Consider the following 25,564-nt stretch of genomic DNA (forward strand, 5'->3'; position numbering starts at 1 on the left):
TAAAAGCTGAAGCAAAATGTTACCCTGAAGTTGATTGTCACATAGTTTATGCACTTCCAGTGGTCTATGTGTTCAATAAAAAATTTATTGAATAAAAAATAAGCATCTGTAATGGTAGGTTTACAAATTTGAATTGAGTAAACCGCACGGCGTGTGCTTATAAATAAAAAGTTTGACAGTAATACAATATGGTTTTATAACACCAATACAGATCAGATAGGTTTACTTAAGACTGCCATGCACAGGACAAAAGGAATCAGCTATCTGATAGCTTTCAGTTTTCATTGCTAAAATTTTGAAAGCATCTCCCATTGACTGACAGTATCTTTAACAGTTTATCAAGAAAGATAAATACTAAAGGGTAATTTGATGACTTTAGGCAGATCATTCAAGCTGATACCAAATCAGAATTTCTACTCCAGTAACCCATTTTCCATGTATTCTGTTTACTAAGGAAATGGAAACCAAAGGTGTGTGTATGTGTTTGTGTGGTGTTTAGATGGCAATTAAAAGTGGCTTAAAAACAATTAAATAGTATTCTCAATATAGGATCAGTTTGAAATCTGACACAACTTTTACCTTACTATATTTCAGATATATCTGAAGCAATGTGTGTGTACAGAAGCATGTATATGCTTTGCTGAATGTACATCCTAATTATATGCATCATGTCTGACTTACATTTTACGTATCAAGAGAACAGAAGCTGTATATATCCTTGCATAATAATTTATATTCATAAAAATATACAGAGAAAATAATTCAAAGCCTGGAAAACACAGCATTCCTATATATTCAGAACATATAAAAGCAGAATGCCCCCAGTGTTAAAGCAAGTCTGCCCTGCCTTAAACAGGCTTTCAAAAGCCACCAACACTTTACTGAGAATAAGTAGGATGGGCTACTACTAGAATGTATGCTGGCACAAAGTGGAAATATGGTGTTTATCAATAATCTAATATGCATACCTTTATGATTATACAGACACTTTGCATTTTTCAAGTCTCCACAATCAAAAAGTTAGTAACTAAGTATGAATATACAGGCTTTTAGGGTAAAAACCTTAAAAAATCATATTCGCAGGCGTAAGAGATGGCTAAGTGGTTAAGAGCACTGGCTGCTCTTCTAGAGATCCTGAGTTCAATTCCCAGCAACCACATGGTGGCTCACAACCATTTATAATAAGATCTGGTGCCCTCTTCTGTTATGCTGGTAGAACATTGTATACATAATATTTTTTTTAAAAAGTGTTCTCCCAATAATACTACAGAAAGACAACACTATAAAAATTATTTATAAGTCCTGGCAGAAAGATTTTTTTTTAAAGGTAATATCAGGTCTTACTGCTTACTGAATAAAAACCTGTGTGCTAACTACTTTACCTTCATTTCTTTTTATGTATTCTGTCCACATCCCTGTATAGCAGATATTACTATTCTGTTTACTGGCGAAGGATCTCAGGGTCCTTTGCTTAAAGTTATAGTTATAAAAGGATCAGAATTTGAACCCAAATACTCTGACACCAGCACCCTTACTCTCAACCACTCCCCAGGAACAAAAGTAACATCCTACTTATGTCATATTTTCTCATAGTTTCTTTCTTATAGTTCCTCCTCAGAGAGACATAGCTTAATATTCCTCTCACTGAACTTAAATCCTTACTTTTAACAAACAGGGAAGGCTGAAGTAACTGGGTCACAGCCCTGGGAGGAGGCCACTCCAGCAAGAAGGCAAAGCCAGACAGTGGGCATGAACCAAGGCACTAACAGTGAGCTGTCTGGGAGACGGACTCCAGCTTCAGTCAGGTTTTGAGGTGACATCCCAACTGACAAGACTGCAGCCTCATGGAAGACCCTCAGCCAGGATCGTGCCTCCAGGTCACACCCTAACCGTTAACCTCAAAAACTGTAGAATAGTAAATAGTTGGTATTTTAAAGTGATAAATTGGGAAATAGTCTGTTAATCAACTAAAAGTAACAGAAAGAAACAGAGGGTGAAAATCACTATATTCTTCAAATCAATTATTCAAATGTAATAATCCTTCGAGTCTATACTGTTACATGAGTATATTTACATGTTTTGTGAACATATTGCTCCACACTCTGGTTAAATGAATGTCACTGCATATACTCTTTTCATTAAAGAGCTACATTCAGTCCCTCTGAATGTAAGTAAAAACATGCTCCTTTAAAAAAAAAACAAAAAAACATTTAAGACAGGGTTTTCTTTCTTGTGTAGCCTTGGCTGTCTTGAACTCCCTTTGTAGACCAGGCTAGCCTCAAGCTCACAGAGGCTCAAGCTCCACCTGCCTCTGCTTCCCTGAGTGCTGGGATTACAGGTATGCAACACCACTTAAATTTTTTAATATAACTATTATTTTAAATTATATGTCTATCTCTGTGTAGTATGCACATACGAGTGCAGGTACTCAAAAAGGCCAGACGAGTTGGAATACCTACATGGACAGGCAGGTGTATGAACCACCTGACATGGTTGCTGGCAACTGAACTTGGGTCCTTTAGTACACGCTCGTAACTGCGTAGCCATCTCTCCATCCAGGTTCCCTTTCTCTAAGAGGGTTTTTTGTCTGTTTGTTTTTCACTTGTTTTCCAGTGGTAATGATTGAACCTAGAGCCTCAGACATGCTAACAGAAATCTCTGCCACTGAGCTATAGCCTGCTGAGACCTTTGGGGTTGGGGAGGAGGGGGTAGTGACACAAAGTCTCATGTAACTCGGGTTAGCTATAAACTTGCTGTGCACTTCAGGAGGTCCAGCACTCCTCCTCTATCAACAGAGTCCGGGAATTACAGGCTAAGTGAGTGTGGGGTCAGACTTGGTGGCTTTTTTCCTCAAAACTCTCACTTTTTTCTTTTGAGACAAGTTCCTTGTCAATGGCCTCTAGCTGGATGGGTAGGCTAGGCTGTCTTTTCTTGTCTGAAGAATGACAACATATCCTAGATTGTAACACTTATGTTTCAGTTACCTTCTAACAGCCTGTTGCTTGACATATCTATAACTCATATTGGTCGTCCTACAAAATTTCAATTTTTGATGTCAAATTATACCTATTTTCTCATACAAGACAAATAATATTTCAGATAAAAAAAGTAAATTACAGAAAAGTTAAATACTTAGGGGATTGACAAAGATGATTCATTTGATAAAGGCAAGAACTGACTGAGTCTATACACTTGCCTATGTGTTGCGCGCACACACACACAGGCACACACACACTAAATTAAAAAAATATTTAATATTCAGGATTATAAAATGCAAAATGTCAAACTACATGTGACAGCTGAAACAGTACAGTGAGCAGGCAGGAATACTCCTAAAATTAATTAATAAACTGCATTGTGTCGTGGTGCAGAGTTATCCCCAGCACTGGAGGGCCAAGGCAGGCGGATTTCTGTGAGTTTAAGGCCAGCCTAGTCTACATAATGAGCTCCAAGACAGCAGGACTATATAGAATAAATAAACTAAGCATTCAACTCAGAAAAATGGAAAAATTGAGTAAGCCAAAGAAAGAGGAAGAAAGAAAATAAGAGGAGGAAAAATGAAACAATACAACTGCAAACAATTTTTAAAAACAGAAGATTCGTAAAGCCAAAAGGTGCTTTTGGAAAGACTCAGAAAGAATTATCATAAGAGAAAATAAAATATAACATGTGCTGAATATATTCATAATATATACTTATCTGGATAGCAAATACAGAATATTGAATAGCTACCCATCATCCAATAACATGCTTTAGGAACCCTTATGGTAATAAATATGACACCTGAGTAAAGCCTGTAAATCACTGGAAAATATACACATGCTTTATAGCTTTCAGCTTTATAGCTGAAATGGTAAATTTCAAAGAAAGAAATGGTAAAAACTTAAAATGTCTAAAATCTTTTCTATTCAAAAAACTCCAGACTTAAATACCTTTTTAAATACTACAATTCTCATCAATTTTAATATTTTAATTAATATACAATTCTTTGCTGAAAACAGGGAAAAATAAGTGAGAGCCACCTGTATTTTTTGAGGCCAGTGTAATCTTGATTCTAAACCTAGTTAAGAACAATGTAAGAGCCAGGTGCAGTGGCGCATGCCTGTAATCCCAGCACTCAGGGAGGGAGAGGCAGAGATCTCTGTGAGTTCTGCCTGGTCAACAAAGCAAGTCCAGGACAGCCAAGACAACACAGAGAAACCCTGTCTTGGGGGGGGGGGGATGTAAGAAAATGAAATTCATGCAAAGATTAAAAGACCTTCCCATAACAACAATAAGTAACTTCCATTCCTGAATTGCAATGCAGTCAACATGTGACCAATTCATAAAGGAGGAAAACGTGACTTATCACAATAACCATATATGCAACAAGTACTCCAAGTAACTCATTAGATGTAGGACAAGGAACATGCATGCTTTACTAAGAAAGATAGGAACCTGAGACATCTAATAGCATTTAATCAGGGTGTAAAGATAAATTCTAGATATGGATATACACCTTCTGTTTCTAGACCTTCTTTGTTGTATCTTGCAAAATTACTTCCCTGCAGTAAATTTTTTCTTTCACGTTTTCTCCTCTCTTTCTCTCATTTGTTTTGTTTTGGGTTTGTTTGGTATTTAAGATATGGTTTCTCTGTGTAGCCCTGGCTGTCCTAGAACTTGCTCTGTAAACTAGGCTGGCCTGGAACTCAGAAATCCACCTGCCTCTTCATTCCAAGAGCTGGGACTGAGGGTGTGTGTCACCACAGCAGCCTCTCATTCGTTTGTAAGCGCTTGACTGTTATGTATCTTTGTGAGTCTGTTTCTAAGATCTCTATTTTGTTCCATGGATCGTCTGTGATAACACTTCATACTGTAGTCCTGTCACCTGTTTGTTTTTGTTTTTGTTTTTGTTTTTCTTAAAAATATAAGGCTGTAATTGTTTTTAAATTTTATGCTGTTTTGCTTGGATGTCACTCTGTACACCACATTCATGCCTGATATCCATAGACCCCAGAAGAGGCTGTTGGATCCCCTAGAACCAGAGTTAGAAACCACCATGTGAGTGGGGCCACGGTCCTCTGGAAGAGCAGCCAGTGTCCTTAACTGCTGAGCCACTTTTTTTATGTGCACTGGTGTTTTGTCAGGTCCTCTGGAAGAGAAGGTACAGACAGGTGTGAACTGCCATGTGGGTGCTGGGAATTGAACTCAAGTCCTCTAGAAGAGCAGCTAGCGCTCTTAACCACTGAGCCACCTTTCCAGGCCCTCTCCTCTTTTACACAGGAACTCTCTATATAGCTCTAGCCTTGAACTTGCCTTGGCCGTACTGAGATTATCGATATACCCCGACATGCTTGTAATTTTGTATTTTCCACAGCTTCAGACACTTTTTTCCTTCCTTTCCTTCCCCTCCTCCTGCCCAAGAACCATTCTTTGTGGACTCATGGCAAGTATACAGACCCGTTCTTCTTTCACAGAACTGTCTAGAGCAGTGATTCTCAACCTTCCTACAACACTTTAATACAGTTCTTTATGTTGTGATGACCCCAACCACAAAACTTTCTGTTGCTACTTCATAACTGTAATTTTGCATAATGTAATTATAATGTAAATTTTCATGAAGATAGAGGTTTGTGAAAGGCATCACAACCCACAGGTTGAGAACTGCTGGCCTAGACTCTATTAAGGTCTTTATTTTAAAAAGAGCTTGTCAAATTCTGCCAAAAGCAAAACCTCATGAATTTTGACTAGAAGGAAACTGGGTTTTACATTAGCTGGAGAAGGAAGAATAGATTTATTATGCTCAGTTTTCGTATGTATTTTTGGATTAAAGATTAAAAGAATAAATAACTCTGATCCACTTAGGTTTACAACGAGTGAGACATTACTGTGGTAAACAGGTCATATGTCATGCTGTCAGATTTATTCGTAGGTACTTAATAAAGATTCTTCTATTTGGTTTGGATTTTACTGTGAGATTATATTTCATTTTCTTAATGATTATTGCTGTTGTATACAGCAATGCTGATACTTTTTCTTTTTGTGTGATGAACCTTCATAGCAACTTTAATAGGAGATATGAGTAAATCAGTGCCTAGCCCAACTGTCATGAGAGGCATCGTCCAGCAGCTGATGGAGCAGATGCAGAGACCCACAGCCAAACACTAGGCGGAGCCAGGGAACTCCACAGAAGAGGGAGAGGAAGGATTGTAGGAGCCAGAGGAGTCAAGGGCACTACAAGAACACAGCCAGCAGAATCAAGTAAGCAGGGCTCATAAGAGGCTCACAGACTGAAGCAGCACTCAAGGGAGCCTGTTTTGGTCTGAGCCACGTCCTCCCTCTATGTTACAGTTGTGTAGTTTGGTGTACTTGTGGAACTCGTAACAGTGGGAGTGGGGGGATGTCTCTCATTCTTCTGCCTGCTCTTAGAACCCATTCCCCCTACTGGGTTGCCTCATCCAGCCTTACTGTAATTTCTTATGCCATGTTCTGTTGATATATGTAGGAGGCCTACTCTGTTTTTGAAGAGAAACACAGGAGGATTGGATCTGGGGTAGAGGGGGGACACCAGGAGTTGTGGAGGGACCAGAACCTGCCGTTGGAGTGTAATGTATGAGAAAAGGAAAAACTACAGTAGGGATATAATGTATGAGAGGTTTTTTTTAAGTATATATGAGTAGTCTTTTAGATTTCTAAATGGTAATCCATTTGCAAAGCATGACACTGGTTTTGATGTGTCTGCATGGTACTAGCAATTGAACTCAGAGCTTTGTACACACAGGGAAAGCACTGTACAGCTAAGCCATACCTTAGCCCTCATCATTAAAGAGTTTCCTCCTGTGCTGCCTAGTTTTATCCTCAACTTCACATAGGTCAGTTGGAGAGCTCAGTTGTCCTGTGGATAATGCTGTGTAGAAGGGCCCAGACCATCACAGGTAGTGATGGGTAGGTGATCCTGGGGTGTATAAGAAAACAAGCTAGAGCTGGAGAGATGGCTCAGCTATTAAGAGCACTTTCCAGAGGTCCTGAATTCAATTCCCCGCAACCACATGGTGGCTCGTAACTATCTGTGATGAGATAGTTATCTTCTTCTGGCATGCAGGTGTACAGGCAGATAGGGCACTCATTTACATAAGATAAATAGAATCTTTAAAAAAAAAAAAAGAAAAAGCTAAGCAACCTACAGGAAGCAAGCCAATAAGTAAGCAGTACCCCTCCAGGGCCTCTGTTTCAGTTCCTGCCCTGCTTGAGAACTTATCCTGACTTTGCTGGCACTTGAGATGAAATAAGCCCTTTCCTACACAAGTTGCTTTTGGTCACAGTCAAGGTGTTGCTCCACAGCAACAAAACTCCCTTTACGTTACTGCATTGCTAGGACCTCGGGTAACGCTAAGGTGTAAAGACCTTACTGGCATCCTTCTTCCCCACTAAATGATGCTTACTGCAAGTTGTTTTTGTTTTGTTTTTTGCTGTTCTTGTTTTTTTGTTGTTGTTGTTTTGTTTTGTTTTTTTAAGGCAGTCTTGCTGTATAGCCCAGGTTTCCTTGAATTTGAGGCTTGCTTCCCCAAGTCCCGAGATTCTGTTCATGGGCCACCATGCTCAGTTTACTGTACATTTTTAATAATACCCCTTACAAGCTTTCAATTAAGTCTTTATCCTCAGTAGACACTACATTTTAACGAATGTGTGTTGGAGCTGTTGAAATTGTTACATGGGTACTTTTCGTTCAGTCTAATCACATGGTGATTTCATCATGAACAGTTTTTTTTTTTAACATCATAACTGCTCTTGCAATCCTACTACGAATTTATTGTATTTTTTTCATTTACAGTCTTTATTTGGAATAAATGAAGCTATGTTCATGGAAGAGTATCACTAGAAATTTTGTTTTTCTTTTTATTTTATTTAAAAATTTTATTGTGGGGAGAGGCAGGTACGTGGCACAGTACATGTGTGGAGGTCAGAGAACAACCGGGAGACTCAGCTCTGCCCTCCCACTGTGTGGGTCTCCAGGAGTGAACACAGCTTGACAGCAAGTGCCTTCACCTGCCCAACCATCTCACAGCCTAATTTCACTTTAAACACTTCTAACAGGTATTTTCTTATTTGTCAATATTTCATACATGAATAAATTGCACTCTAATTACTCTTCCTTTCCACTCTTATTCCCTTTTTCCTTAGAAATCCCTTTCCCACATTAATGCTTTGTTTTGTTTTGTGAACCAATGAATTTAATTATCTGTGTGATCATAGGTTTGGAACTATCCACTGGAGCTTGGTGGGCTCACCAAAAGTACACAGCTAAAAAGACGTGATTCCCCCTGATAGAATGTTTCAGCATCCAGTAGTTCAGCAGCGAGGGGTTGGGACCCATGAGCCCATCCCCCATCCACAACTGCCTGTTGACAGGTCTAGTCACATGCAATTCCTAAGGCAGGTAACTACATCTTCTGTGTTCAAGACAGCGGTGGCTTCGTCATGCCCAAGGTGGAGTTTTGCACACAGGCCTTCTTATTTTCCAGCTTACAGTCTTCCCACCTTGGAGGCTTCCTCAGCCTCAGAAGTAGTAACAGAAATATCTTGTTGAAGACTGCACACTCATCCTTGATTTATTCTCATCACCTAGAGCAGCTGTGGATCTCCACATTCACCACTATTATGGCAAAGGGAAGCATCTGTCATTAAGAGTAAGCATAGCATTTGTCCATGGGTGTGAGCCTAGGTACTCATAAGGCACTCTAGCCCTGTATCAACTTAAAGAACAGTACCAAGATCCCCACTGAGGCCTATCACTTCCCTAGCCATGTGTTTCTGAGGAGGTTTAAAGGTCCATGTACGGGTTCCCTCCTGTGTCACCAGCCTCAAATCCAAGCAGAGACACCTTCCTAGCAGGTTGGTTTGGAAGTTCTCACCATTTGTAACTGTATAAGATACTGAGGTCTTTGTCTCCCAGCAATCTGCATGGTGGCTGTCTAGCACTAGGAAAGCTAACCAGCAGACAGGAAGTTTCTAACGCCATTCCAGCTACTTTCTCGATCTTGTAACCACAGTACAGATCTTCAGCAGCAAGGTCCTACCATCTAGTTCAGGGCAGTCGAGGAATGGCCAGAGCCAATTTTGTTCTAAAGGACTCTGAGGACTGCCAGCCAACAACTCACACGGAGGTATCCACCTGATTAGGGGTTTTTGATTTAGTGAACCAAGGCTCTAGGAACAGCATTATCTGCCACGCAGGACATCTTCGGTCTTTTCTTTAATAATATTTTTAACTAAGTTACAAGAGAGTAGTTTGCAACAGCTTTTTTTCATACAACTTGTTATGGTTAACCTTTCCTCCTGCCCCCATAATTTCATATATTTTCATCATTATCTGTCTTATAAAGTTTTCAAATTCCATAGCAGAAGCTTACTCAAAGTTTTCTTTTGAATTACATTTTGCTTGTTTGTTTTGGTTGGTTGGTTCTTTGGTTTTTGGTTTGGTTTTGGTTTTTGGTTTTCTGAAACAGGGTTTTATTGTGTAGCCTTGGCTGATCGGGACTCTGTAGACCAGCGTGGCCTCCAACTCAATAGATGCGCCTGCCTCTGCCTCCCGTGTGGAGGTTAAAGGCATGCGCCGCCACCACCAACCCACCACCCAGCTTTGACCTATGCTTTTTGGTACAGGAAAGGAGAGAGTTTATTAAAGGAAAAACAAATGAGCTTGAATTAGCATCAGAGTGAAACCACAGTCCCTCTCCAAAAGGGTGCTTTTGTGATTTTTTTTTAACTCTGTCATATACTTTTATTCCTAGTGATTATTTTTCCTTAATTTTAGCAATTTGTCCATTTTTTCTGATTTATTTTCTCTTTCAATAATTTTGATGTTGTTGCTTTTATATTTATTTGGTTTGAAGGTTTCACAATTAACAATATTTTACTCTTCGCTTATTGTAATCCCAGCGCTTAAAAGGTGGAAGGTAGAGAAGGTCAGGACTTCCAGGTCAGCCTCTATATCGTAAAAAGCCTGAGGCTGGCATAATCTACATGGGATCCCATCTCAAAGAGAACAAGCAAAAGAAAAAGAAAAAAACAAAAAAAACTGTGCTTGGTTACTATTGGCTATTTTATTTGGTTTTAGTCTTGGTTTAGTCCTTTATTGGCATCTAGGTATAAACATAGCTCATTATATTAACCATTTTTATTTCCAAGGAAATAACTTTTTAGATTTGTTTTATTTTTATATGTATGTATGTTTTGACTGCATGTATGTTTGTGTGCCATGTGCGTGCCTGGGTCCCGCTGAGGTCAGAAGCAAGTATCCAGGCTTGCCCTGGGACTGGAGTTATGGATGGTTGCAAGTCTCCATCTGAGTGCTGCTAACTGAACCTTGGTCTTCTGCAAGAACATGGAGTGTTTTTAAGTGCTGAACCTTCTTCCCAGCACTACAAAGTATCTTTAAAGCTACTGTATTTTCCAGTAGGTTCTATTTTAAGTATTGTTATAGATATTTTATTGTGTGTTTATACTTACACATGTGTGTGACCATGTTCATGCCATGGTGCACTTGTGGAGGCAGCAGTCAACTCACCGGGGTTCTCTCCCTCCGCCATGAGGGTCCTCTGACTCAAACCCAGGCTGCCAGGCCTGGTGGCAAGTACCTTTACAGTACCAACTACCAGTGAGCATCTCTACACTTATCTTTTAAATATTTTTTCTTTTTCTTTCTTTCTTTGAGACAGGACCTTTGTTACCCTCGCTGTCCTAGAGCTCAGAGATTCCCCTAGGCCCTGTCTCCTAAGTCTGAGTGCTGGGATAAAGTCATGTGCTGACACCATCTGGACATATTCTTTTTTAAATGCACAAGTTTGTGTGAGCATATAGTGTATGCATGGAGGTTTCTGTCAAGGCAAGAAGGTGTCAGATTCCCTAGAACAGGGGTTTACAGGCAGCTGTGAGCCACCTGATGTGGAACCATGCTGAAAACTGAGCTTGGATCCTCTGCAAAAGCAGTTAAGTAATCCTAACCACTGGATCAGCTCTCCAGGCACCCAAAGTACTATTTGTTTAATCATGGAAACCTGCTTTACACCTTGGTTTTGCTTTTTCTGCTTCACAGCTGTTTTGACAGAAGCTCATAAGTTAATGGTTCAGAACTACTTCTCCCGAATCTTAAAGCCCCCATTGTCCTAATTAAAGATACTCACCCTAAACTCTTATTACTGACATTTCCTTCAGTTATTGTTTTTCTGGTGAAATGTTTATCCATTTTATAGATTTTTTTTATCTGTCATTTGTCACCTGTTTCTACTAGTTCGTCTATTATAAACAGTAGATGTAGCCAAGCAGTAGTGGCTCACGCCTTGAATCCCAGCAGAGGCAGATGGATCTGAGTTCGAGGCCAGCCTGGTCTACAGAGTGAGTTCCAGGACAGCCAGTAGAGAAACCCTGTCTCAAAGAAAGAAAAAAAAAAAAAAAAAAACAAAGAAAGAAAGAAAGAAAGACTACAGTGAATGACTGTGATATAATTTGACACATTTTAGACTTCTATTATCCTGATGTATGATTTTTGATACCCATCATTTTCCCCATTTGTTAAGTTAGATAAAGTTTAATTATTCCGGAGTCTAACCCCCAATTTAGCATTTTACAAGCTGTTTCTTGGGTTTTGTTTGTTTAGAGACGTGAACTTACACTGTAAACCACACTGGGTCAAACTCATGCTCATCTTACCTCAACTTCCTGATGGGAGGACCACAGGCATGTGCGACCACACTTGGAGTCAAAGCTACAACTTCTGCTTCACTCTTGCTGCATGACTTAATCCCTTCCAGCCTCTCTAACCACACCTACTATAGCTGCTGAAGTAGCGGAACTGCAACTGCACAGACTGCCGGTCTCTAAATAAACCACAAAATTCCTAGAGCTCTGTTCTGGCTCAGGGTGTCTTCTCAACAATTAAGAAAATGGTCTCCTGGGACTTTATGGAGCACATCATGAAAATTCAATCAAATAAATGCAAACATAATACAGCTGGGTACAACTTCATGAATACATGAACTCGCTAAGTCAATGAGTCCAATGAGTTCCACATCTTTGGGTTCAATCACCTATGAACTGACAGTCTTTGAGGGGGGTTGCATTGGTACTGACCATAGAGAGCCTTTTTCCTGTCTAACAACTATGTAATAGGTATTAGAATGACGACGTGTAAGGTATAAAGAGTGCACAAGGGCTATTCAGAAACATGTCGTTTTGTATATGGAACTTGAGTGGCAGTGAGGTTTGTTTTTAAGACAAGATTTCACTACGCAGCCCAGGCTGGTCTTGAACTCACAATCCTTTTACCTCAGCCTCTCAAGTACTGGGATTACAGCTTCCCTCGTGGATATGGGTACTGAGGAAGAGGAAGGGCCCTAGAACCAATGCATCCAAGAGCTGAACAAAGCAGCTCATGCCTGTCATCCACACATGAGAAGTGAAAGGTAGGCAGGGTGAGGAGTTTAAATAATTCTCTACTACAATGAGAGTCTGAGGCAAGCCTAAGCTACATGAGACCCTATCTCAAAGAAAAGCAAAAAGCTGTCATTGTTTCCCATCTGCTACTCTTGTCAACAAAGAACACCAATAAAAGCACATAAGCACCACCAGATGGCACCAAACCACAGCCAGACTCTGAATGAGTTTGGCTAACTAACAGAAACTTGTAGAGGCCATCACACACACCTCTCACTCCCCTCTCTCATTTACCATCTCCACACTTTCCTTCATCCTCAGCACAAAATGAGCCAAGCCAGTTCACCAAATTTACACTGAATTCTCATTTCCAAAAGTTCAAACCATTTCTTGTGGTTTGAATTTTTGGAAAGTATTTACTACCTCATGTGGCATCCTATTTTCTAGTTTATCTCAAGGCTGTAAGTGCTAGCCTATGATAAAAATGTCAAAAGAGAAACTGAAATAGGGAAGGCAATCTGTTCCAGAAAGTAAAACAGCATATGTTGGGGATGAAGAAATGGCTTGACCATTAAGGGCATTTCCTGTTCTTCCAAAGGACCCACTTTGGTTCTCCACACACACATTAGGCAGCTCACAACTATCTGTACCTCCAGCTCCAGGAGATCCAATGCCCTCTTCCGGCCTCCAAAGTAACCTGAACACATGTGGCTTACACTCAATATGTAAAATAAAAATGAATACTTTAAAAAAGAAACTAGCATATGTTGAAACCTAACAGAACTTCTTAAAAGCTTGCTTTTTTAATATATATATATTTCCCATGAGTGGGAGTATTTTGCCTGCATGTATGACTTCCTGTACACCACTTTTCAAGTAGTGCATATGACAATCAGAGGAAGACATGGGATGCCCTGGAACTAGAGTTAAGATGTTTGAGTCACCATACAAGTGCTGAATCAAACCTGGATCTGCTGGAAGAACAGCCAAGGATCTTAAGCACTGTGCCATCTCTCCAGCCCAACACCCAACAGAATTTAGATTAACAGAAGCAGTTAAAAGTCAGTATGTGTGTTTGTGTGTGTGGAGAAGAAACAGGATATTACAAGTTCATCACACTACAATGCTTGAGGATATGCTTGTGAGCCTACTAACTCTGAGTTTAAATACCTGCTTCTACACTCACAAAAGTTATTTAGCATGGTGTTCCTGAGTGTAAAGTATGTTAGTATATAAAACCCTAAGAACTGTTCTCCTGGCAATATAATAATGAAACTTGGTATTTTTGAGAGGTTTTTGTTTTTGTTGGGTTTTTGTTTGTTTGTTTGTTTTTATTTTTGTTGTTTTTGTTCTGTTTGCCCTTACTACTTCTAAACATATGAAAGGAGCTCCTCCCAAAGTAATGCCAGCCATAGTTAACACATAGTCTACAATCCCAGCACTTGGGAGGTAGAAGCCAAGGCAGGAAGGAACCTGCCAAAAACAAAAACAAAACAAAACAAATCAAGGATGGCTCAGCTGTAAAATACTTGCATTGCATTTGTAAGGGCCTGAGTTTAATTCCCAGCACTGCAAAGAAAAAATAATAATCTATTGAATTTCATCCTTATGTGCAACAGAACTCACCTGAAAGAATTTAAAGGGGGAAAAGAGAGATAGAGAAAGGAGAAAGGAAGAGAGAAAGGTAGAAAGCTATATCACCTCCATCACACACATAGACAAATGATAATATTTGGAACATTCGCTTATCCCATTTGACTTGCCAGCTCATCTGCCTCTAAAGCAATTGCTTGTCAACCCTATCCTCAATGATGAAATTTTAATTATTTTATTTTATTATTTTATGTAGCTCTAGCTGTCCTGGAACTTCATTTGTAGACCTGGTGAGCCTCAAACTCATGGAGCCCCACCTAGGTCCATCTCCCAAATGCTGGTATTAAAGGCTTGCATCACCATGCTTTGATGATGAAATTTAAATGTGGCTTACATTAAAACTGCCAGCCTCTCAGCTGTAAGGGGACCCAGCAAGGACATCTGTGCCTCCATATCTTGAGAGGAATGATCCACCAATTTTCTTCAGTCTGTTTCTAAGTATTATCTAAAGAGGACTTTCGGTTGTTATATAATCTGACACATGACATGAGGCTTTGAAGTATGATGAACTTACATGTTCTTTACATTAATTCCCAAAAAGCAGAAACTGCTTATCTTCTCTGTCACTGAAGCCCAGGCCTTAAACAGTACCTGACATATAGTAAGTGATCAACGAATCTTTATTATTACTTTACGTCTTTACTGTACATTGGAAAGGTGCCCATGACACAGTCTGAGTGTGGAGGTCAGAAGACAGTGTTCAGGTACAGTTCCTTCCTTCCACCATGTGAGTTCTAGAGACCAAACTCACATCTTCAGGAGTGAGATCAAGCACCTTTAGTCATTAAGCCATCTCAATAGCCCTTATTCAAAAATTAAAGTTAATAATGTATTTTAAGCACATAAAAGAATTTTAACATCTTTTATCCCTGTTACTACTGTAGTAATTATATCAGCGTAAGAAAGTACAGTGATCATTGGATTTTAGGGTAAAAGCAGCTCACTTTTCCTTTATCTGTTCCTGGCAGTCAAGAGAGATTATCAAAGCAGCATTAATATCACCTAAAGACTTATGAAAATGAAAACTGTCAAGTCAAATCACAGACCAAGCCAGGCATGGTGGCACACACCTGTAATTCCAGCATTCAGGAGGCAGAGGTGGGAGAGTCTCTTTGAGTTCGAGGACAGCCTGATCTAGAAAGTGAGTCCAGGACAGCCAGAGCTACAGAGAACCCTGTCTCAAAACAAACAGACAAACAAAAGCATAATGAGGAACATCTGTGGACATTGTTGCATGCATGCAAAAGCTAACAGCTCTTAAGGGAAGCACCTTAGTTACTTTTCTATTACCTCGATAAGACACTGTGACCAAGGCAAAGTATTTATTTAAAAAAAAAAAGTATTTAAAAAAATAATTACTTGGTGTGTGCAGTATCAGAGGGTTAGAGCTCCTGACCATCGTGGTGGGGAGCATGGTGGCAAACAGGTATGCTGGTAAAACAACAGCTGAGATCTCACATCCTGAGACAGAACCACACGACAGAGACTCACAATGTTCAGAGTCTTTTAAAACCTCAAAACACGCCAAGTGACACCAAATCTGTAATAAAACTAATCCTTCAGGTGTCAAAATAAAAGGAAGCTTCTAACCAATAACAAAGAACATACTTAAGTCCTAACCTTTTCCCTAAACAGCATGACAGGCTCATGCCACACATATAGTTCAGTGTCTGTTATAAGCAAAGGCAGCAATATGTAAGGTAATACCAAAGACATCCATATAATCCAGAAAAGAAAGCCAACATGTAGTTAAGCCTGAATGCTAAGATAACGGACTCTTCATTTCCATAGAACAGTGTTCTAATTGGAAGAAAGAATGAATACACATGCAGTCATGCTAAGTCCCACTTCTATAGTGTGAAGTTATTATTTTAAACAAGATGTCATAATTCTCTGTTCATTTTGGTACTGCTCTGCTTCAAGGCACAAATATCTAAATCCCTACAGAAAATGAGAAGTGGGATAGTAAATGTACCACTTTTACATTACCCAAGTGTCTCACTCAGTTTCCTATCTTTTTTAGCAAGCACTGTTCTTCATAAGCATGCATGTTGCTTAGCATACATCTAATCTGTTACTTCAAGCTGCTGCAGATACAGTTATTGTGATAAATCACTCTTTGCCCATCCTTGTAAGAAACTGCTGTTGAACTAAAAGCTCATTTCTTCTTGGAAACCAAATGGCCACGTAGGCTCTCACATGCAGAGACTCCACGAACAGCTACTCTGAGAAGCATGGAACAAGAGAAGCCTAAGAGTGTGCCAGGGTGGGTGGGCACCTCACAACCCTGCCCAGGTTTCCTCATTCCCAGAACAGCTTAGCGGGCACTTGATGGTAATTTTGTCTGTTTAAATATTGTGTGTTACTTTATTTTTTTTTAATTCCATCATAAGCCAGGCAGTGGTACCCTACACCTTTCATCCGAGCACTCAGGAAGCAAAGGCAGGCTGATCTCTTGAGTTTGAGGTCAGCCCCGTCTACAGAGCAAGTTCCAGCACCACCAAAGCTACACAGAGAAATCTTGTCTCAAAAAAAAAAAAAAAAAAACGAAAATCAAAACCAAACAAACAAATAAACAAACAAACAAAAACCCACAACAACTAAAAAACAGATATTTATATAAATAGTACTTAAAATAATTCATTTTTATTTCTGCTTATCAGCTGGCAGAACAATTACTTGCTTTGGGCCATTTTTTACCTTATGTGTGTCTGTATGTGTACCCACACTTGTTCTGGACACCCAGAGGCCAAACAAGGGCATATGGGTGCTGGGTACCAAATTCAGGTTCTTTGCAAGACAAGCAGCACTCTTAACCACAGTGCATCTCTCCAGCCCATGTGGTTTTGTTTTTTTAAAGGGAAGGTCTAACTACATAGTTCATGGTAGCCTTGAACTAACGGTCCTCCCGCCTCAGCCTCACAAGTGCTAGAATTACAGGTGTGATCCATCGCTCGCAGCAAATGTTTTGGACTTTAATATGTTATCTTATACGACAGTGAAGAAGTCTGCAAGCTAACTAAGCACACGTAAGTACCTCCGCACTGCAGCTCACCCCCATTCATCATAAACTGGATATTTTAATATCTAATTCCAAGTAAATGGAAACTGGAGATATTGGAAGGATTCATAATTATAAAATATCAGATTTCACTAATTCTAAGATGCAGTTTTTCCACATTTAGGCATCTCTGAAATCAGGATGTCTTATAATTGATGGTCTCTCTTACTGCATGTAATTAGAAGCATCTTCTTCCTCCATGGCATAAAATATTTTTAAATCACTGATGGCCTCTCAGGTTAAATAAAACATATATATTACAATGTTAAAGCTGAACCAGACACGGTGGTACACTCCTGTGATCCCAGTAGTCTGCGAGGCAGAAACAGGCTAACCCAGCCTAATCTACAAAAAGAGTCCAGGACAGCCAAGGCTACACAGAGAAACCCTGTCTCAAAAAAAAAAAAAAAAAAAAAAATCAAGGCTGTTCTCCAATAATGCTTTCTAGATAATTTTAGTCACAGTACAATTATAATTCAGTTAATTCAAGAAAGAAAACTCAGTTAACTCTGAGGTTCATGTCTTGCCAACCTCAAGAAAACAGGCAACTGAGGAAAACAAGGGATTTAGAAAATGTATTAGAAGAGGGAACAACAGAAGGAGAGGAGAAGAGGTCTTGAGTGCAGCTTCAAGGCCTCACACAGGCCTGGAACTTACCCACAGGAGTAGTTAGTTACCAGGGCAAGTGAGGGAACGACTTGCGTAGCAAACTGTTCAGGTGAAAAAAAATACTACTTTATCATTTCTTTTTTAAGGAGGAATCTTTGTCACTCTTTAAACAAAAATATGATATAGGTAGAAATAACTGTAATGAAATATAATACCATAAACATTCTTAATAAATTAAAAGCCAACCTACCAGCATTGTCTTCCTCCTGGCTCAATGTGTTTCACCTTCAGGTAATCCTAGGACTGGGGCTCCTTTTCAGGTCCCCAATTTCTCAAGTCGATCTTCTACCTCCCTGTGGCAACAATATTTTCTAATTAAAAGAGTCCTTTTGTGCCACAGGGAGGATTTCTGATGGTATAAAAATATGGAAGTTATCACAGCTCATCATACAGTCAGACTCGTTCTGAGCCTTCAAGACAGAAATCCAGCTTCTGATATTTCAATAAAGAAATCTGACTTTTTTTCAAACTGTGCTTATAAACCTCAACTTTCATTTATTAAAAAGTAACCATTGCTTTTTTATTAAATTACATAAAAACTCTTATTCTTCTAACTTTCAACTAACTTTACATGCAGTTTTTGGTAGCTCACTGAAACAGTTTTAAATATTTTTATTTGTTATATTTTTGTGAGTGTGCATGTGGGTATGCATGTGCCAGGACAAGTGTATGGAACCCAGAGGTTGACCTTCTTACTCCAAGTCGGTCCCAGGGATCAAACTCGGGTCATCAGGCTTGTGGTGGCAAGCACTTTTACCCACTGAGCCATCACGCCAACCCATGAAAACAGATTTTTTAAGTTTTCTTGGTACTTAAGTACAAGGATAACTTTTTATGCTTCAGTGGCTCAGCACACAGCAGAAGTCCTGCCACGGCTCCTCAGAGGAGAGCTACAGGAACTTTAAAAAGACTGATGACCAACTACAACAACAGGACATGAGACCATCCAGAAGCAGTGCTCAGATGAGCATGACAGCACAGACGACTCGTTCCAGCTACCTGAGAGGCTGGGGCAGGCGGTCTGCTCAAGCCTGTGGTTGATGGCCTGGGCAGCATAAGACATATGATACTATTTTTTAAAAGATAATGCCAAAAGCAAAGGGTGGTGACTTTCAATTTGTTTATTCTTTGTATTACTGCTCAAATTTTCCATTGATCATCTATTGCTGTTATTGTAAAAGAAAAAAAAATCAAACAGGTATGGTCAAAAATTATTAAAATCAACTGTAACTATGATATATACGCCCATCTACACATGACGACACTAAAGATTTGCTACAATACTTTATATATGACCATGTTCAGGTATTTTTGGGTGACTTTCATAATTCTGAGTAGCATTAGGTTATTCAACAAAGAAATCCCAAAGACTTCATATAAACTCTTATATATTAATATATATCTCCCTCTCCCTTTCTCTCTTTCCATCATTTGTTTGTCTGAAACTGGGTCTGGATCCATGTAGCCCAGGCTGCACTCACTCACCATCACCATCATCCTGCCTCAGCTTCCCAAGTACTGAGATTGCAGGCATGTGTTACCACACCTGACCATAAAATGGTTCTTGATTAACTAAAATACTAACTTCAAAATCTATTGGTTTGGTTTGTAGTCATCACTACCTTTCTCAGGTTCAACACAAAAGAAAATACAGACACATACACACACAACTGCAAAGTTACTGTTATGCTCTCTACGAAGGAAAAGGGCACATACAACAACATAGGAAAATAACTAAATCAGGATAGCATAATGGAAGGTCAAGAGTGAGTCCTATTGATCATAATAACTGTACAAAATCTCAGGTACCTGGGCCTAGAACAGACGGTGTTAAGTACAGGTGAGGAAAAGGGAGAGGAAACTCAGTATGTTTTGAAAAGTCCTTGTGAAAGGCAGAAAGGAAGAGCTGGGAGAGTAGACTTTCCACAGGTAAGGCCAGATCACGAAGGAGGACCTACTTCTAGATGACTGGAGGGCCACTGAGCTTGGCAGAAGAGTGGCCTTTGAAATCCAGCAAACAAAGAACTGTAAGCTGACTGACAAGTGCAGTGAGCTGTAGGCTGACTGATAAGTGCAGTGATCTAAGGAAGAATAGCAAGGAAAAATGCTTGCAGAGGTATGTATTTTGATTTTTTTTTCTTTTTCTATGTGGAAATGAAAGAATACAACAGATGTAATTAATCATCAAAGTTAAATGTTCTGACTGAATGCACTATATAGTCCTGTCAAACGTGGAGGCATACTGATAATGAAGTCAAGGGAAGACTTGCTCATTTATGTATTTCTTTCATGAAGTCCTTACAGTCTTAAATCTCTTGTTTGTTCGTTTGTTGTTTGTTTGTTTGTTTGTTTGTTTGTTTGAGACAGGTTTCTTTGTTGTGTAGCTTTGGTTGTCCTAGACTCACTTTGTAGACCAGGTGGCCTCAAACTACAGAGATCCACCTGTTTCTGCCCCTAAGTGCTACGATTAAAGGCGTGCGCCACCACCGCCTGGCTTAAATTCTTAAACACTCTGAAAAGTTTAAATATTGCCACATGAGTGATACAGAGAACAACTGAAAGCAGAACTAGCCAAGAGAAGACAGTCCTCTCTCCTGCCAAAGAAAGACACTTAAAAGGCTAAAAAATAAAAAATTAAATTTTTATCATCCAGGATGCTCTCTCATATTTGCTTTTATAATTCTTCATGTTTTTCAAAATATAAGCATTTTTTAAACTGTTTAATTCTCTTGTCACTTTCTTATGCAAAATGTATACAACCTGTAATATCAACCCCCATAGGGACATTCTGCAACACCTTTTCCCTAGAAGGTACAACTGATTTCCACGACTTCAGTGAGGATGAGTCCCACATCTGTCTCTACCCTGTAGTCACTGGGCTGCAGTTACACTAGGCAGTTTCCATCTGCCCACAGCTCTTTCCACCCTACTCTCCTTCCCGAGACAGTAGCTGCATCAGCGGGCTCACACAGCTTCAGACTGGCCTTGCTCAATGGAGAGGCTGGGCAGAAGACTAGGAAGGGGGAAAGTAAGACTAGGGCACCTAGTCCCTGGCTCCTTCACTATGGTGCTACCATCCAACCAGGTACATCCTTTGACCAAGGTCCCAGGTTTTCCCAAAATGATTCCTTTTCCAGGACAACTCCTTCACATTTGAGTAGTGGGATAGTCAGTCCTTCCATGAGCCCCAGATCCAAGACTAGAAACAGCTTTGTTTTAGAGTGCTGGAGAACTATCCTCCTCCAACTTGGTCTGTAATGTCAGCTTAGATTTGACATGGATGATGTTTAGGCAGCCCTCTGTTCCTACAGCCACTGCTTTCTCAAGTCACAACAGCCCGCCTTGCTGCCTCTTGCCCAAACGATTTATCTTTAAATTTTATTTGTTTGGTTTTTTTCACATATGGTACTTGAGATTGAACACAGGGCCTTGCGCATGCCAAGTAAGCACTTTACCACTAGGCCACATTCCAGCCGGCATTCGAAATCCATCCTACACCCAGGGATGCGAGGCCCATGGTAGCACTTCCTCCCTCAGAGCCTCTAAGGCTTGCAGGTGCTTCATCTGCTTAATTTCTAACTCATTTCATTCAGTAAGACTTACTTCATATCTATATATTTTAAGGTGAACATTAAAAACCATATTATCAAATCTCTGTAGAGAATCCAATAACACCACCCTCTCATCACATCCACCTGTCAGCGTACCCAGTGCTTGGGAACTGTGCAGCTCTGGGCGTTAGTTCGAGCCCCTCCACCCCACCCCAGGCAAACTGACCCTCCACAGCCTACTGCTGCTCCTAAAGGCTCTTTATATTACTAATCTTTAGCATCCTCACAGCCACCTGTTACTGGATTAGATGAATACACCTCTTTTAAGTTTTACACTACTCAGTTTTTCCTACAACATCTAAGAGGACATTAGTATCGCCCCTAAGCTCTGAGAGAAAAATGGAGACTTCTAAAAAGAAAGATAAGCAAAATAGGCCATAATTACTATCGAAATGAGAGTGCTCTTGCATACAAGATAACCAAGGGCTAGGAAACAAGCACTCCTACCTGCTTAACAATGAGGATAGTGTTTCTGTCACCGACACGTGGGTATAAAAGAATAAAAGAAAAAACCATCAATGAGACCACAAGATAGAACAAGTTAAATTAACTATTATTTTAGCCTGATAAAACATGAGTTACAAGCCAGGTGTAGTGGCGCACGCCTGTAATCCCCACACTCGGGAGGCAGAAGTAGTCCGATCTCTGTGACCGGAGGCCAGGTGGTCTACACGCTGAGTTACACGATAGCCAAGGCTACACAGACACTCTGTCTCAAAAAACCAACACACACACACACACACACACACACACACGGGGGGGGGGGGGGGGAGGGATTATAGTTTATAGTTTAAAAGAATTCCAAGAAATATTTCTTTAAAAATTTTACAAGGAAATCTTATTCCATATGTTTTTTAACTGTATGTGTTCATGATGTGTGTGTGCATGCGCTCACGGGCCATGGTGCATATCCGCAGGTCAGAGAACAACTGTGTGGAGCTATAGTTCTTTCCTTGCAACTCAACACAGGTCCTGGGGGTCAAACAGGATGCCAAGCTTGCGAGACAAGTCCCAATAGCCACTGAGGCACCTCACCAGCCCTTATTCTGTATTCTTAATACCCTCAATTCACCAAGGAAAAACTGAGACAGAGGCAGCAAGGTTACAGCAAGTTCAAGGCCTGTCAAGGTGCCAGAAACCCTCAAAATAAAATAGTATTAAATATTAAGAAACAACTTGTCAAAATAATTATAAAAGCAACTGGTTTTTCTCCATGCGGGCTCATAGTAGGCCCAGGCTGACGGTAAATCCACAACCTTGGGGTCTCGGCCTCTGAGATAGTCTGATTACACGAGAACAGCACACCAGCTCCAATCCCTCCTCAACATCACAATCACTAACATCTATCCTGGAAATGGAATCATCTCCCTCACAAGTCCTTAACTGGATTACATCCCCCCGCGCCCCCCCCCCCTTTTTTTTTTGTTTTTTCAAGACAAGATTTCTCTCTATAGCCTTGGCTGTCCTAGACTTACTTGGTAGACCAGGCTGCCCTCAAATTCACAGAGATCTGCCTGCCTCTGCCTCCGCACTGGGATTACACGTGTGTGCCACCATACCTGGCTCAAAATTATTTTTAAATGAATTAATTTAATGAATTTATCATCAATTATACAATAATATTTCTTGTAATACAATAAATACCCTAATGTATTTACTTATGCAAATCCTGCACTGCTCTTTCATTTTCTAGGTTTTGAACTTTAGGCCAAAATCAATCATTTGAGGAAAACTCAGATCTAGACATATGACTTAATGTGCTGCCTGCTCTTCCAGAAGACCCAAGTTCAAGTCCCAACACTTGCATAGCAGCTCACAACTATCTGTAATGTGGACATTCATCAGTTTCAGAGCACACAGTGCTATGCAGGCACCAGGCACACGTGTGGTACACGAACATACATGCAGGCAAAACACCCTACACATAAAATTAAATAGCGATAGTAACAATTTAAGGAAGAAAGTCTTCCTTGAGTCTACACTTCGCTGAAAAAGCAATGTGCCATCTCCTAGAGCAAGGCACCACTCCAGACTGCAGCCTCAAGTCTTTAGGTAGCGCTTGGCTCCCAGACATCATCAGATGGACCAGTCTGCCCTTCACCTGAGTTTTGCTGGCACTCCATCATTGCTTGGAATAACAAGGCAACCAATCTCTAAGTTCAACAAAAGAATGAAATTGGAGCACAACTTGAGACTAGAACTATCACTACTTAGAGGGCACCACTGGGCCCTTCAGAACCCAAAGACATCAGACACTCAAAACTTAGTTGGGAGAACTTGCTACATTGCAGAAATACATCTAAATATTTAGTAATTTCCAGCCAGTGAGATGTCTCCATATGCAAAAGCGCTAATGAAAAAAAAACTGGGTTCCTTCAGAGACTCACATAATAGAAAGAAAGAACTGATTTCCGCAGTTTGTCCTCTGACCTACACTCACTCACTCACTCACACACACACCACACACACGTAAAAAGAAAAGAAATTTCACTAGGATTGCAAACCAATAATAAGAATTTTTTTTTCCAAAACAGTAACAAAGTATGATAATTTTTTTGTTTATTACTATGCAAGTCACTAAAATGATTTAGGGAAAATTTTCTTCATGGTCATAGCAAAAACAAAATGATTTCTCTAAGAATTACACACACTAATCCCCAAATACCCACATAGCTAATGAAATACAAACTGATGGAACTATCAGGATATCTAAGAAGACAGAAAAGGAAGAGGGCTCTGACAGCAAAGATACTTCAACTTGAAAGGAAAAAAAATGCTGCTCCAGCAGCTGATTCAAAGAGTATAGTCAGTTACAGAAGTAGAATACTATTCTTACTTTTCTAATTAAAAAAGATCACTCTGATTAACCTACTGATTTTGAGTATGTGTAGTTTCAGAAAAAAAATAAAACTACTGCTAAGGCTGAAATATAGCAAAGAATTATAATATAGGACAGTATTTTATTTATATAAACGCTCTTAAACAAAGATTTTGTACCAATATCCAACCTATGCTAAATGGCATTTTAAAATAGGTTCTTCAGTATAAGAGTCCCCAACAACAGTAATACTGAAGTTTACAAAATGAGTTATGGGGCTGGAGAGATGGCTCAGCAGTTAAGAGCACTGGCTGCTCTTCCAGAGGACCTTGGTTGGGTTCCCAGCACCCACATGGTGGTTCAAAACAATCTGCAAGTCCAGTTCCAGGGGAGGGTCTGACGCCCTCTTTTAGCTGCTGCGGGCACTGCACACCCATGGTGCAGACATACATGCACCTTTACACAGAGAACAAATAGAGGCAATTTTTTGTTGTTAAATACTGGAGGTATAGGTAACAAACACTCTTTGATGTGTCTACCTGTCTCCGAGTTCTCCGTCTCAACTTCTTGCTCTTCCGCCACATCCTGCATCATGTAGGTCTCATCGTCATACACCAGAACCTGGGCAGCGTAGCCCTGCTCTAGCCTCGCGCTGGGCACTGGCTCCACAATCACGGCCGGATACTCAGGGGCCTTGTCGCCTCCCTACAAAAGCAAATTCAAACAACAGTCAAGTTTTTGTTCGCAAGCTCTGGATTTCGTTTTGAATCACTGGGTTCACAGAATCTCATTCAGTCCACACAGGGATATTCACATGCTGTATACATGGATGTAGAAAACAAAGAAACAGAATGGCTAGCTGTGATAATCTTTCACGTCTTAAGAGACAAATGAAGCCCATGGCAGTTCAGAGTCCAATTGGGTTACATAGTAATGGGAAGAGGGACTGCCTCTGACATAATCTGATTGGCCTGCTCTTTGATCACCTCCCCCTGAGGGGGGAGCAGCCTTACCAGGCCACAGTAGAGGACAATGCAGCCACTTTTGATGAGAACTGATAGGCTAAGATCAGAAAGGAGAGGAGAACCTCCCCTATCAGTGGACTTGGGGAGTGGCATGCATGCAGAAAGGGGAAGGAGGGTGGGATCGACAGGGGAGGAGAGAGGGGCTTATGGAGGGATACAAAATGAATAAAGTGTAATTAATACAAAATTTAAAAAAAGAGACAAATGAAGTAATCAGGGCTTGTGGGTTATGAGGTAAATTCAAAGCATGCATATACTTCACTTTTTTTGTGAAAGATCACTAAACAAGGGTAGAGACTTTGTTTTATGTCTTACA

General features: G+C 40.1%; 1 protein-coding gene across 7 annotated transcripts in view; it reads right to left on the bottom strand.

The window, feature by feature from the left end:
• The window catches only part of Elf2 (E74 like ETS transcription factor 2), an 81,453-nt gene that overhangs the window by 24,129 nt on the left and 31,760 nt on the right, over positions 1 to 25,564 (bottom strand). For 3 of the 7 annotated variants that reach the window (XM_021631048.2, XM_021631050.2, XM_060378290.1), the window contains exon 4: positions 24,763 to 24,928. In XM_021631048.2, the coding sequence (XP_021486723.1) occupies positions 24,763 to 24,928 (166 nt within the window). Of the gene's footprint in view, positions 1 to 17,782; positions 17,836 to 17,984; positions 18,082 to 24,762; positions 24,929 to 25,564 lie in introns of those variants that run through there. The other 4 variants (XM_060378293.1, XM_060378291.1, XM_060378292.1 and 1 more) reach the window with 2 other exon arrangements.

The sequence above is a fragment of the Meriones unguiculatus genome, chromosome 2 (genome assembly GCF_030254825.1).
Source record: "Meriones unguiculatus strain TT.TT164.6M chromosome 2, Bangor_MerUng_6.1, whole genome shotgun sequence".
Taxonomy (NCBI): domain Eukaryota; kingdom Metazoa; phylum Chordata; class Mammalia; order Rodentia; family Muridae; genus Meriones; species Meriones unguiculatus.